This window comes from Sturnus vulgaris, chromosome Z, assembly GCF_052056855.1.
Source record: "Sturnus vulgaris isolate bStuVul1 chromosome Z, bStuVul1.hap1, whole genome shotgun sequence".
NCBI lineage: Eukaryota > Metazoa > Chordata > Aves > Passeriformes > Sturnidae > Sturnus > Sturnus vulgaris.
The window spans coordinates 72,905,385-72,918,405 of NC_142283.1; the positions used below are offsets into that span (position 1 = coordinate 72,905,385).

General features: G+C 41.7%; 1 protein-coding gene across 5 annotated transcripts in view; it reads right to left on the reverse strand.

The window, feature by feature from the left end:
- The window catches only part of UNC13B (unc-13 homolog B), a 205,786-nt gene that overhangs the window by 58,108 nt on the left and 134,657 nt on the right, over positions 1-13,021 (reverse strand). For all 5 annotated transcript variants that reach the window (XM_014886034.2, XM_088157158.1, XM_088157156.1 and 2 more), the window contains 4 exons: positions 11,281-11,508; positions 10,833-10,974; positions 1,893-2,062; positions 914-1,029 (listed from right to left, as the gene is read on the reverse strand). In XM_014886034.2, coding sequence (XP_014741520.2) covers positions 914-1,029; positions 1,893-2,062; positions 10,833-10,974; positions 11,281-11,508 — 656 coding nt within the window. The remainder of the gene's footprint in view (positions 1-913; positions 1,030-1,892; positions 2,063-10,832; positions 10,975-11,280; positions 11,509-13,021) is intronic.

Below are 13,021 nucleotides of genomic sequence, written 5' to 3' on the forward strand. Positions count from 1 at the left end.
AGCCTGCTTTCTGAGCTTCGTATTTATCTTACAGAGAGCTCCCTGGTAAGGCCAGAAGACACCAGAAAGCTCATCCAGCCCAGTGTCTGGATAAATATGCTGTTCCTGTAGATGAACATTCCTCTCCGTGATACAACTGTCCCCTTCTCTATGCTTAACCCTCACTGACCTCAGGATATTCTTGTATACAGGGCTCTGACTACTCTTCTTTATTCAGGCACTTTTGAGACTGACCCTGCTGCCTGCCTTTTCTTTGCTACACATAAACTGGGCATCTCTCCAAGACAGGGTTTTCCCTTTAGTCTTTCTCACAAGTCATCTTTGGATTTCTCCCAACTTCTGCAGCACTGCCTGTCCAGCTCAGTCCATCCTAAGACAGATCAGTACTCAGAAACCTCAGCTTAATCTTCTGTTCCCCATCAGTTTTTCAAAACTACACACCACTGCAGCAGCACAAAGTAATTTATATCACCAATACCTACATCACTCAACAGCCCAAGACAAAGACTCCCTCCTCAACCAGAATTTACTCATAATGCATTTTAGTATGCTTCCTCTAATGAAAGACAGAGGTATAGTACGTGTTGAAAACATCACTCAAGGAAATTCAGAGGTTTCTCCACCTTAAACTCATCATGGGCTCTGAGTGGAACCAAAGCCTGATCTCTGCCTGACAGCAGCACAGCTGTGACAGTGGGACAGACTGAGCCAGCCAGTCCCCAGTGTGGGGGAGACAGCTTAAAGCTGCCTTTGCCTCCCTGACAAATGTGGGTTTGATGACTCAGTGTGTTACCAGGCCTGCATGACAGCAAAAAGAAAGCTCACCTAGGGCAAGGAGGAACATTTCAGGGAAATACAGGTCAGAAAACTGCTTTTTCAATAGTCAGAAATAACAAATGTTCCCACTTCTTACCTCATGAAGGCAAGTGTACTGAACATGATACGGAGCCACTTTCTCCTCGCCTTTGATCTCCACACTGATCTGCAGGCGAATAGCCCCGGACACTGCAGACTTATCTGTTCGCTTCTCTAGAAGGCAAAACCATCAGCAATTACATGCATTGTTCATGATCAGAGCACAACCATCTCAGGGTGACAACAGTGGTAAAAGAAACTGCTGGAATCTCAGGCTGAGTCACCACAGAGAAAACTTTCTCTTTTCTTTCGAATCACTGAATAATACTAAGTAGACATCAGCAAAACAACTGTCATGATACACCCTCAATATGACACATCTAATTAGAACTATGTACATTTTTAGACATAAGACAGCCTTTTTGCCAGCAAATGTGCTACAGAGTCTTGGATTCAGTCAGCTGAACTAGAACCACCCAGGACAGATTCCTTTTCTGAGAACAGGGCTGACTGATGAAGAATTTATCCCTAACTTCACCACAGCCCTGAACTCCTGGGAACTGCTGGAAGATTTTGGATGTGCTAGGAGATGACAGGTCCATAGTGCCTGTCAACTCAGCACCACCTGGTTGCTTGCTGGTACTTTCTAGAACAGTCACTGCAAAAGGTCTCAGCAACCTGCCAGCTCAGTGCAGTGCACCTGATGCTCTTACAGACTGGTAAAATGCTTGTGTTGACACCAAAAAAAGGAACACGGGACAGCATGTCTCCAGCACAGGTGGACTAGAGTCTTGCTCTGAGCACTTCTCCCATTGTACTTTTCAATGGCTGACAGAGGAAAAACATCAACCTTCTGACATGTTACATTCCATTTTAACTGAGATCAGCTTTGCAGTTGCTCTGCAGCAGCATCATATGACCTTAAAACCATGTAAACTTTCTCTCCCTTTCTTGCAAATTGTCCATATGCATCCAAGTGCTCTCAAACATTCCCAAACCAACACATGACACATTTTCAGTCCCAAGGCCCAGCTCACCAAGGTTATACCACACATCCATTTCTCCACTCAGAGTGCGAACTTCAATGATTGTTTGCCCCAGGAAATCATCTGACTCGCGTTTCAGCCTCTGCTTGACACGAGACTTGATGTCATCATCTTCATCCCACACCCGCACCTTGATCCGATCAGAGGAATTATGGCACTCACTGCATACAAGAGAAAATGTAATTTTAAGAGTGCACAGTGCAGCCAACATTTATTTGCTACATGCTCAGTATTCCTCTTGACCCACTCCAACATCAGAGAGATGAATTAGCCAAGTGTAAACAATGCACATTTATTCAAAAGTGGAGTGTCTGATACAAACCACACAACAACTTTTTGGCGTTCTCTAAATGCTCCTGTGACACGGCAGACACAGCCCTCCATATGCATGCTGAAAGACTGCCCTGCCCTGACCTCAGCCACTGATTTCTGACTTCCCAAGAGGCTGTGGCTCTGCTGCTTGTCCTCACTCTCAGCAGCAGCTCACAGAACTTGGGAATTCTCTTCATGGGTGTAGGTTTTTCTGTAAGGCACACAGAAGCCTGGGGATAGCTAAGCTGGTTAATGCCAGCATACATCCCCACCAAAAATGACAATCAGTGTCTAACTGGTTTCAACAGCCCTCTCCATCAACGACCTCCTGGTCAGCTGTAGCCTGTAAGGGCTACCTGTCTTTACACAGTTTCTAGGTTAGCACAGTGAAGACTTGTGATGAACACCCTTTGTGCTGGTTTCTGACAAAGGACAAATAGCCCAGGTGGAGGTAGATCTCTTACTTCAAGACAGTCACAAAGCAGTAGTGTATCAATGCATAATACATAACAATCAGATGTAATCAGTATCTGTATAATATTGTAATAATATACATTACAATCAGTAAAATCAATACACCACACTGCCTGAGGGGAACGGGTGTGATACAGTAGTTATAGCATTGGTACTTAATTCCTATAATTGATTCTGCCTATTATTCACAGCTTAGACTGATACTTTGTGCTATGGGCAGATCAATAAGGACATTTCCTTTCAAAGAAGAAGTTTACTGTTTGATGAATCAGCATCCTCCAGTTTAATGCACTGACAGGATTTACAGAATCTCACTCTTTTTCAGGTGTTTCAGATACCTTTTGTAGATCCAAATAGGCTCTTGGATGTCAGAAGTGGGTAGAACCGTATTATAACAGCTCTGCTCATTTACAGAGCACGCAATAAAGCAATTTGAATGCTCGTATGAGACCATGACAAGGGTGATTACTCACCATAACCACTACAAATGTCTACCCTCAAGCAAATAAAACCTATGAAAACAGGCAACTGCTGCTGAAGGCCTGTTTTCCAGCCTTTTTAACATTAACATGCTGCATCTGTTGCTAAGCAACAGGGAGAAAGAAGAAATGGGTCAGAAGAGCTCTGCTAAGCCTGGTCAATAGGATGTGGCAGTGGCTGGTTATGAGCATGCTCTCTGCCAAGAAACCATTTGGGCTCTTACTGCCACCATTGTGATTCAGGACAACGTTTAACAGACATCCACGTAGCTTCTACTGATTTTTCCAGTAGAGGGGAATAGCTGGGAATTATACAGACCAGGTTAGAGGCAATTCTATGCAGCTCAAATCACAGGCAGAACACATGGCTGCTCCCTGTCTTTGCTATGCACCAATCTGTATTTAGAGTTCAGAATAAAAGAGGTTCAATGTTTGTCTCCCATCTTCACTCTCTTCTCCCTCCTCCTTTACTTGAAGAATGTCTTCCCAACAAAACCATGCAAACAAGTGTTCACAAGCAGGGAATGGTTGAAATTGCTGCCCTTTGTAGCTCTCAAATTTATCCGAGTGCTCTGTCATGTCTGCCAGCAATACAGCCTAAGCATGTAAAAGAAATCTTCTGTTCCTGACACAGTGCACTGCTGTACAGCCTGGCAGTATTGTAGTGGCTCAGTGTTCAGAAATGCATGGGTGCCTAAAAACACAACTGGCACACAGAGTCATTTACCAAGAATCAGTAAGTTAACTCCTGACTTCTTCAGACATCACCTCCTGGCTGCCAGCTCTTCACTAGGATCGCTTTGGTCTTCTTTCTTTGCTTCCAGTGGTCTTTCCTTAAGGAAAATGTTCGCTGTTCAAACCTAAATGTAACTTAAGCAGTCCCACACACATCATCTCCCACTCCTGAGGTAGCTGGCTATCATCCTTCACTCAAAGACAGCAGCATCATCTCACTCATTGCAACATCCTACAGGAAGCCTTCCAATAGCATTTACTGAGCTACTAAAGCTTCTATTTTATCACACCTTTCTTTGTTGTTTTTAAGAAACTGCTCAACTTGCTTTCTTTGTCCTCGTCCCATGCCAGAGAGTGAGCTTTACCACTTGCTCACTGCAGCTGAAAGCCTTGAGCTGGTGGCTTACCATCAAACATCTAAGTATGTAGAACCACAGTTCTTGATTTGGTGAAGCAACACAGCTGTGTCAAAACCAGTTCACTTTTCAGTGAGCACCCCAAAACAGAATCATGAACACTGGAAGATTTGCACTTGCTGATGGGTAAGAATTTTCTAACTAATGAGTAATAGCTGCCAATTTGTGACAGTGACATGACTCCATTAGACTGTGGCTAACAAGCTCTGCTGCTAGAAGCTCTTCCTCTCATTAATACAAGAGCTGGCACATTTCTCAAGATGCCTGCCCCACTTCTTGCTATGTTTTTATGAAGCTTGATTTCACCGTGTGCACACATATCTGTCCACGCTCCCACAGCTGAACTCCATGAGCTTTTCCAAAGAGGATGCAGAGAAGAAAACCACTCTGTGACCCTACCAAAAGGAAGAAATTATCAAATACTTTCAGATCCATTTCAGAGAGCAAGAGCCTGGAAATCAGGTTTGCTATGTATATGGCACAAACGCCTTATTTTTTATCCATATTGTCTCAGTGTTTGGAGTGGTGCCATTTTTATAAAAGAACTTACTTTTACACTTCAAGCTACCAAATTAAGTAACATTTTCCAGAAACAGCATACAAAATCTAAAAGAAAAACTAAAATCAGGGTGTTTTTCCGTTAAGATTTTCTCCCTGAAGCCAGTCGTTGCTGCAGTGGAAGCAGCTGAGCCTGGTTCTGCTGACTTGTTCGCTATCCCACTCTCTAACTCCATCTATTTTGCCACATTCCCCTTACACAGCACCGAAGCCCCAGCACCCACACACGTCCCCTGCACTGTCAATATTTGGGTCTCTTCCCATGCCCAGCTGAGGGGAAGCACGAGAGCACACGAAGCTGTGGTTAATTCTGGTCTGCTCACACAGTGACATGCCCACACACACAGTAATTAGTATATTGGTGGCTAAACAGAACAAGAACTGTTGAATTTACACTATAGTTCCTCCCACAATGAAGTTAGCAATTTGTATCCCTCTAATCTAGCTCGAACTTCTGAAAAAAATTGTAGGAAGTGATTCTTTGTTCTGAGATCTCTGCCCATCTGTAAAGGCTGGGCCAGATGGGCTTGGATGATGTCAGGGGTCTGGGACAGGTCATTGTCTGTGCCTCATCTCCTTCAAAATGTGGAGAGAAAGAAAAAGGAGGAGTGTGCAAAAATGACCAGAATACTACTTCTGAACCAATGATTCATTGTTTGAAACAAAAACCCCAACAATATTTGTGCTGAATTTGCTAATTTTACCCTGCAGAGCTAACACGCTAATAAAGACAAAACACAACAAATAGATTTAAGCAAGAACAGACAAGGAAAGTAAAAAGGAGTAAAGGAAGTAAAGGAGTAGAGGAGGCAACAACATTTTTCAGATTTTAACGTAGGTCAGTCAAGCCCAGAACTGAGTAGTTTTATTGTATTTTTGTATTTTTTTGTATTAAACCAAAAATATTTATGATTCAAAGAGTCTAGTGAACGTCTGTGTGTCCAATATTCTGTGACCAGTTTCCCTTCTGCTGACACAATTCTCAAGAAGGGCCTGTAAAGTTCTGCAACCCAGTGAAGAGGACATTTTATACAATGAAAGAGAAAGAAAGAAAGTGCACAGCTGATTGCAGAAATAATGGATGAGAGTACAGGAGGCAGTAAAATGCAAAGGAGATAACAGATCAAGCAAGATAACAGATAACAGCAAGATTTTTAGGACCTGTGATCATTTGAGGAGTACAGTTCTGCTTCTGAGGAGCAAAATCCAAGAAAAAGAAGTGATTTTATGGGAAATGAGAAAGGAAGTAGTTGTAGCAACCAGTATGAGAAAGACCAGCAGAAAGTTGCAACAGCATACAGAGAGGGAGCAGAAAAAAAGTTGTTTGAGGAAATGGTGCAGCTGAAAAAGCAGGAGGATTTGAATGTGGTTCAAATGAAGTATCAAAACATTGCAGGTTCCAATTAGCAGCTCAGTTGTGGCCAACTGCATCAGGAATGGAAGGCAAAAAACTTCTCAGAAGAGGCTCATTTTTAAATGATGACAAGACTCCTCTTTTAGGAAGAAAAAAGAACAGTGGAGAAAACACCGAAGGCAAAATCAGAGTGGAAAGAGAACGAAGGAAAATCCTCAGTACTTTATAAGTTAAGCACGACAGCACAATAATATGCCCTGAGAGCCCTTAACAGCTATTGCTGTTTAAGAACAAAGAAATGAGTTTTCACTTCTTACTAGCACGAAGCTCTTTCTTAGGAGAACAAGCGCAATCATTTGCTGTTACCCAATGTTACAACACCAACTGACAAATTAATGGTGCAGCTGCTCTAGCTACAAAGAGCAGATAAAGTGATTCTGCATTTTACATCACTAGCTACATTAACTCAGCTTTCCAACTGGTGCTTGCCACGAGGCATCAGGTCTGCATTCAGATTTAAGTCTCACGTTGGTAACTGAGCAGAGAAACAAGTGAGATTTTATCAGAGTGCCAGTTTCAGTATCTGCAGTACCTGGGAGATTAAAGAAACCAAGACAAATTGGATAGCCTCTGCCACAGAGTGAAGGGAGTCTGAGCGGGGAGAGTTACAATGGTTATAAACACAGTGATCTCAGAAGGGGAAGTCTAAAATACAGCACTGGAACAGCACATATAATCACAGAGATAACTGAAAGATGTTGAGCTTGACAACACACTCAGCAGCTAAAAGGAAAACTGTGGAACCAAACAGAAGCCTCTGGGTAACTAGCCAGTGGTTAGTTGAGCAGTAGCACCATTCCCAAAGGATTAACAGGTATGTATATCATGTGGGCTCTGCATGTCCCAGTAAAATATTGGGACGTCTGTTAGCATGAGGCCCTGCATTCATTTTAACTCAGTTATTCTTCTGCAGTGAGAAAGAATAAACATGCCTCTTGCAACCTGTTCAGTGACAATGTAATCTGTTCCAGGGAGTGACTTCACACCCACCATTCAAAGCTTCAGACATAGCTGTACTCAGACCATACAACTTCAAGGGGATATTACTGTAAAATGAACAAGTAATTTTGCACCTACGCCGGGAAGAACAGTAACATTTAGTGTTCACAGTCTTTAAAGACTATGGCATTCCCTGAACAAAAGGTATGGACAAGCAGCCTCCAAACAACCCCAGAGCTCTCCCTTTAAAACTGAAATTGCCCTGTGGTTAAGTTTATCCTCCTAAGCACTGTCTGCTGTTGTAACCCATGCAAATGGATGCTCAGCTTCAGCCTCCACAGAAAAAAAAGATTCCAGGAACCCTGTAATTTCCACTGACAGTCTAAAACATGACTAAATGGGGAATTACTGTCTTGTTCTAATTGCACTGAATATGGCAAAAATAGCTTCCTTCTAATACTACTGGACTGCTTCATAAGGAAAGAGAGTTATGCAGACTTGTTATGAAAGCTTCTACGTTCCAACAGGTTTTCTGAAAAAACGACAGCTAGATGGAGAAGAGAAACCCACACCAGCTGCTGTCCCTGGAAAGCCTGCATCCAGCTGGCTCTCATGTACCAACCACTACAGACAACTCAGAATCCAGCTGCAGGCAGGACACATGCTGCTTTCTGTCCAGCCAGAGCTAAGGGCAAGGAAAGAGAGCTGAGGGCACAGGGGAGAAAAGTACACAGCAAATGAAGGAGGACATCTGTAAGCTTGCTCATCACAACTAGAAGAAAGAAATTGGGATTTACTGCAGGAGGGAAGGGGACATAAACCCAAGGGAAGCAGGATATCCTTAGTGCATGTTCACAGAACACTGTGCTGCAGCAGTGGCTGGAGTCCCCCACCAAGCTTCCTGCTGCCAAGCACCACATATGCAGAGTCTGCATCAAGCCTGCAACACTTTGAACAGAGCAGAAAAATCAACACCTTGTGTTTTCAAAGGTCTTCAAACGCTGATGAAATATAAAAAAATCTCTCCATAACAACCTATTTCCTAAAGCTATAGATGTAAATATACAACGAGAGAATTTTCAGAAAGAAACAGCCTGCATATTGCTTGCTCAGGCAACATGAATACACTGCAAGAACTGGTGATTAATCTAAGCAGATGCCTACACTTACACAGGCTAGTAATGACCTAAAAAGCACTTATAATGGAAACCCAAATCATTTTCAACCTTGCCTTTTCTAAAAGATGATTCTAAATCTGGACTTTACAACTGGGTCAAACCTACCACATTATGTTTTTCTGAAAATATATGGAAAACTAACAAAGCCTTTTTTAGGGAGAGAAATTTAAGTTTATACACTTTTCTGTCAATCACCATAAATAAGCATAAAACCCCCTATTTAAAATAGGCTACCAGAGACATAAAAATTTTCACACTTATTTAAGCTGCTTATAATAAACTTTACTGAGCTTGTAGAAAGAATTGTATCACTCATCTGTACAATGCGTGCCTTCATTCATGCCATGGTTATAATGCTAGTGCCGTAATTCTAATGACTGATGCACACAGATATCTGGCTCTGCATTCAGCCTTTGAAAACACACTGGAATTGTGATCATACGGAAGGCACTAGTCACCTACTGAACATCAGCTACAAACAAGTCCACCAAGCCAGCACTGCTGACACACATTAGTAACTGACCTGACCTCTCTTCTTACACATCTTCCTTCTTTTCAATTGTTTAACCATTTTGAGCACCAAAGCTCTCATATGTCTATTGCAAGGCTTTCAGTAACTAGCAGAACACCCTTATCTCATTACAAGAAATTAACCTCATTCTAAGAATCAAAGACATCTCCCCATCCAACTCTTTAAAATTTGACAATCTCTTGATTGACCTGGCAATCTCTTGTAAAAATGCCTGGTATGTAATGGGTATTTTGGGCCTGAATGTGTTGATTTAAATTTCCATTTGATTATGCGTTAGAGAATTTTATAACTTAAAGAACTGTAAGCTGCAAAAAGATCCATAAATACAAAATAGAAACACGGGTATGTAGAAAATCAGTGCTGCACACGCTTCTAAATGACTCCTCATCCAGCAGAAGGTGAGCTTTGACATCTACTAGTGAAACAACACACTGATTGCAGTACTGAATGCTCTCCAGCCATCAGCGTGGACACTGTGCTCATTCCCTTCATCTTCTCGTGCTGTTCCAAGGCAAGTAAGGCAACCAACACAGGCAAGACAGAAAGGAGCATCAGCTGTAATGCCCAAGAGAATGTTATCTGCTGAATCACAGACATGGCGATTAAGTCTAAACAGTGTCATTGTTAAAACCGTGACATTTATCACACTCTGTTATCTATCTTTAAACAGAGTATTTGCTGAAGCTCCTAAAATTAGAAGGGAGCACACTGCAAATACCATGGTAACTACTTGGCATGGTAAATCAAGGTCCTTAAGGCTCCCACACAGACCTGCTGCTATTGTGACTAGAGTTATCCAAATGGCACCTAAGCATTCTTACTACTTACCAAGCAGAAATGTTACCTTGGATTAAACCAAGAATAAAGCCAGGGGCTTACTCACTCAAAACAGCAGTAGGATTTTTCTGACGTTAATGAGTAGCTCAAAACAGCTTAAAATTAATTTTGTTTCTACTGTACATTGTGAAGAAAAAAGCTGGACTGATATGAAACTGATTTTAAAACACAAACAAATTGTACTTTGCAGAGAGAGTCCTCCCCAAGCAGTTTAGGAGAGAACAGGGAGGGAAAAAAAGGAAAAAGAGAGATGGTACAACTGAAGACTTTACATATTAAAAGAAATAAAGATTGTTGTTGTTGAATGAGATCATCCAGAATCTTCAGAAAATAGTTGCTGCATTTCATGCCTCCATTTTGGTTTATAACATCTTCAATGACAAATTGAGGGTATTGATTACATATTCAACAAAAGCAGGATGGAACAATATATTTTGAGTGTAGCTGTTATCTAAAGAATTTTGCCTCCAGTCTTTGCATTCAATTCAAACTTCAATACATTGGTCATCTTGTAAGCTCTTTCTCACAACAATAACTCCTTTTGAGTTACTGTTACATTGATGTTCCAAAACTGAAAGAAGAGGCTTCTGGTATCACAGACAACTGAAAACTAATTACCTTTAAATGTGGTTGCCAAACAACAGTAGCAGATGCCAGAAATAGGTCACAGAAGTTTCCTTAGTCTTTTACACAAATTTTACTCTCATATTACAAGGAATTTTTTTAGCCATGAAAAATAGCGGCTGATTTAAGTATTTTTCTCTTATAGATAAGAGGATCCTTTCTCTTTAGCATTCTCTAGGAACATCAGTATAGAGGTGTTCATCAAGTAGACAATTTGTACATACACAAGGAAGACAGATGGGATAAATAGGTGTGCACTACCTACATTGTTAAAGATGTCAACCCTCCACAAACACACAATGCTGAGCAAAAATAGAATCACCCCAGATAACAGGTGATGTGGGAATGCATACTGAGAGAGAAGACACAGGTGTCAAAGCACAGATCATACAAAGAGGTACATGAAACTGTGAGTCCTTGTCAGAGCACTTACAAGTAAAACTTCTCTTCCCATACAGGGTTCAGATTCCCAAAGATGGTTTTTGTCCTCTTCTTTGTTTTACCCACTTGAACAGTTACATATGGATCACTGGACCCCGTCTTGTCTTTGGCCTGCAGACCCTGAGCACACACCACTGAAAGGAAAAGACAAGGGTTACCACCACCCTGCAACAAGACAGTGCGTCCAGCCACCACGTGAAGTAGCAGCTCATAATGGCCAGAGAAACAGGAATATCCCTCATGAAAGCATTTCTGGTGAGCCTCAGCTCATGGTGCACTACAGTGCCTGCAATAGGGCTATCTACACCTAGTACCTGTATGTCCACTCAACAGAAAAAGAGAGTTCAGAGAAGTCCTTCCTCTCCATCCTAATTTCACACCAGCTCTCTTACTTGAGGCACCCAAGTGAGACCAAGAGAACCCATTACTCTCCCACTCACCAGTGATTGTGATCTTTGCTGACCATTTTGAGGTACCATCAAGCACACTCTGTTTCACTGTCTTCATCTGTTGAGCATGTGTCATTTTGCTCTCACAAAACACATCTCTGATCAAGTCGAAGATCTCAGGCTTGTTCCGCTCCCGGATCTTCATGCGATCCTTCATAGCCATGATGAAATTCTGGGTCCGGTCTTCAGCTCCATGCTTGGAGCTCTTCTCTGCTGCTCCTGTGCACCAAAAAATACACAATGCTCATTAGGAACAAACACACACAAAATTGTGTCTCACTGAATATAGACAGGGGGATCAAAGCTACAAGCTGCTTTTCACATGATGGCTCCTCATACTGATGCTTACATTCCATATCTCCTGTTCCAACACACCCAGAGAACTTGGACCATTTGGAGGCAGGGGGGTGGTTCCTCTGTAAGCTGGGATCAGATTGCCTTCCTAACAACAGGTTGATTTAAAATCCTTACAGCTGAGGAGCACAGAGGAATGAGGTTCTTAAACTAATAGCAGGCATCAGCATGGCCTCTGCTCTTATCATCTTGCTATGAATAAATAAATCCTTGCTTAGGCAAGTGCTAAGAAGAGGACATAGGACCTCCATTACAAGTAGTACTTATGAGCTCGTCTCAGTGGTGTACTTCAAGCATCACTGAAGTTCAGATGGGTCCAAACTGTCGGCGTTTTGTACCCGTATGTGTCACAAAGCTCCCTGCTGAGCTCAGAATCTCTGCAAACCTATGTCTCCTTCTGCCTGGAACCCTCCTGATTGGATCAGGCATCAAGCTGCAGAAACACGGAGTGCCTCTCTGGATGCCATTCTCTTTTATCAGTTCACAGAGACAACTCAAATAATCACTTTCTAGAACTGCACAGTTATTTGAACTAACAAATACCTGCAAGATAGCAAACTCAATATTTCAAAACTTGGGCCATTATAAGCATGCAGCTACCACAGTGTCCAGCAGCTGGAAACATCAGAACCAGGCAGAGTCTAACTGCAGAGACAGTGAACTCCATCTGACAAAAGAGAAGCCTCTGGTTGCTTGCATACCTCTTAAAAAATTTCAAAGTTCATATAATTATGAGATAAGACTACTCCTACTACCAAATACTTCCTACTCAATTCTGACAGTGATTTTTACTGTCAAAATTTAGAAATTGACTACTATGCCAGAAGTAAGACATGCATCAATAAAAGCACCACTGTGAGCTAACAGGACAGATAACTCAGGTGTGAAATGAAAAGCAGAAACTCAGGATTGCACACAGTCTCTCTATACACTGTCTGCAGCAATTTCAAATTATGATCTTAAGTCAGATTAAGTTAAACCAGTACAAATGTCCCGTGAACACATTCAATCATAACCTGTTTAATGTAATATATTTTCGTTTGTTTTTCTTCTACAGGATAGTTTAATTAAAGTAAGCTTAGTCCTAGGAAAAATGTCCCCATTCAGGTATTCACCAAATATTAAATTACCTTAAAAATATGTATCAAAGCAGGTGCCAGGTGTATGCAAAGGGAGTCATCAAAAACAAAGATACGTGAAACTCTTTTCTTCCAGAAGTGGGCAAACATGATATATGAAGTACCCTTGCTACAAGGAACTACAGTTTTGCATACAAAACTGTTTCAGCAAGTATTGACTAAATATGAAAAATGTCCTATGAACACATACACACAGAGAGGAGCCCAGCAGTACATAAACAAACAGAATAAAACCAGTT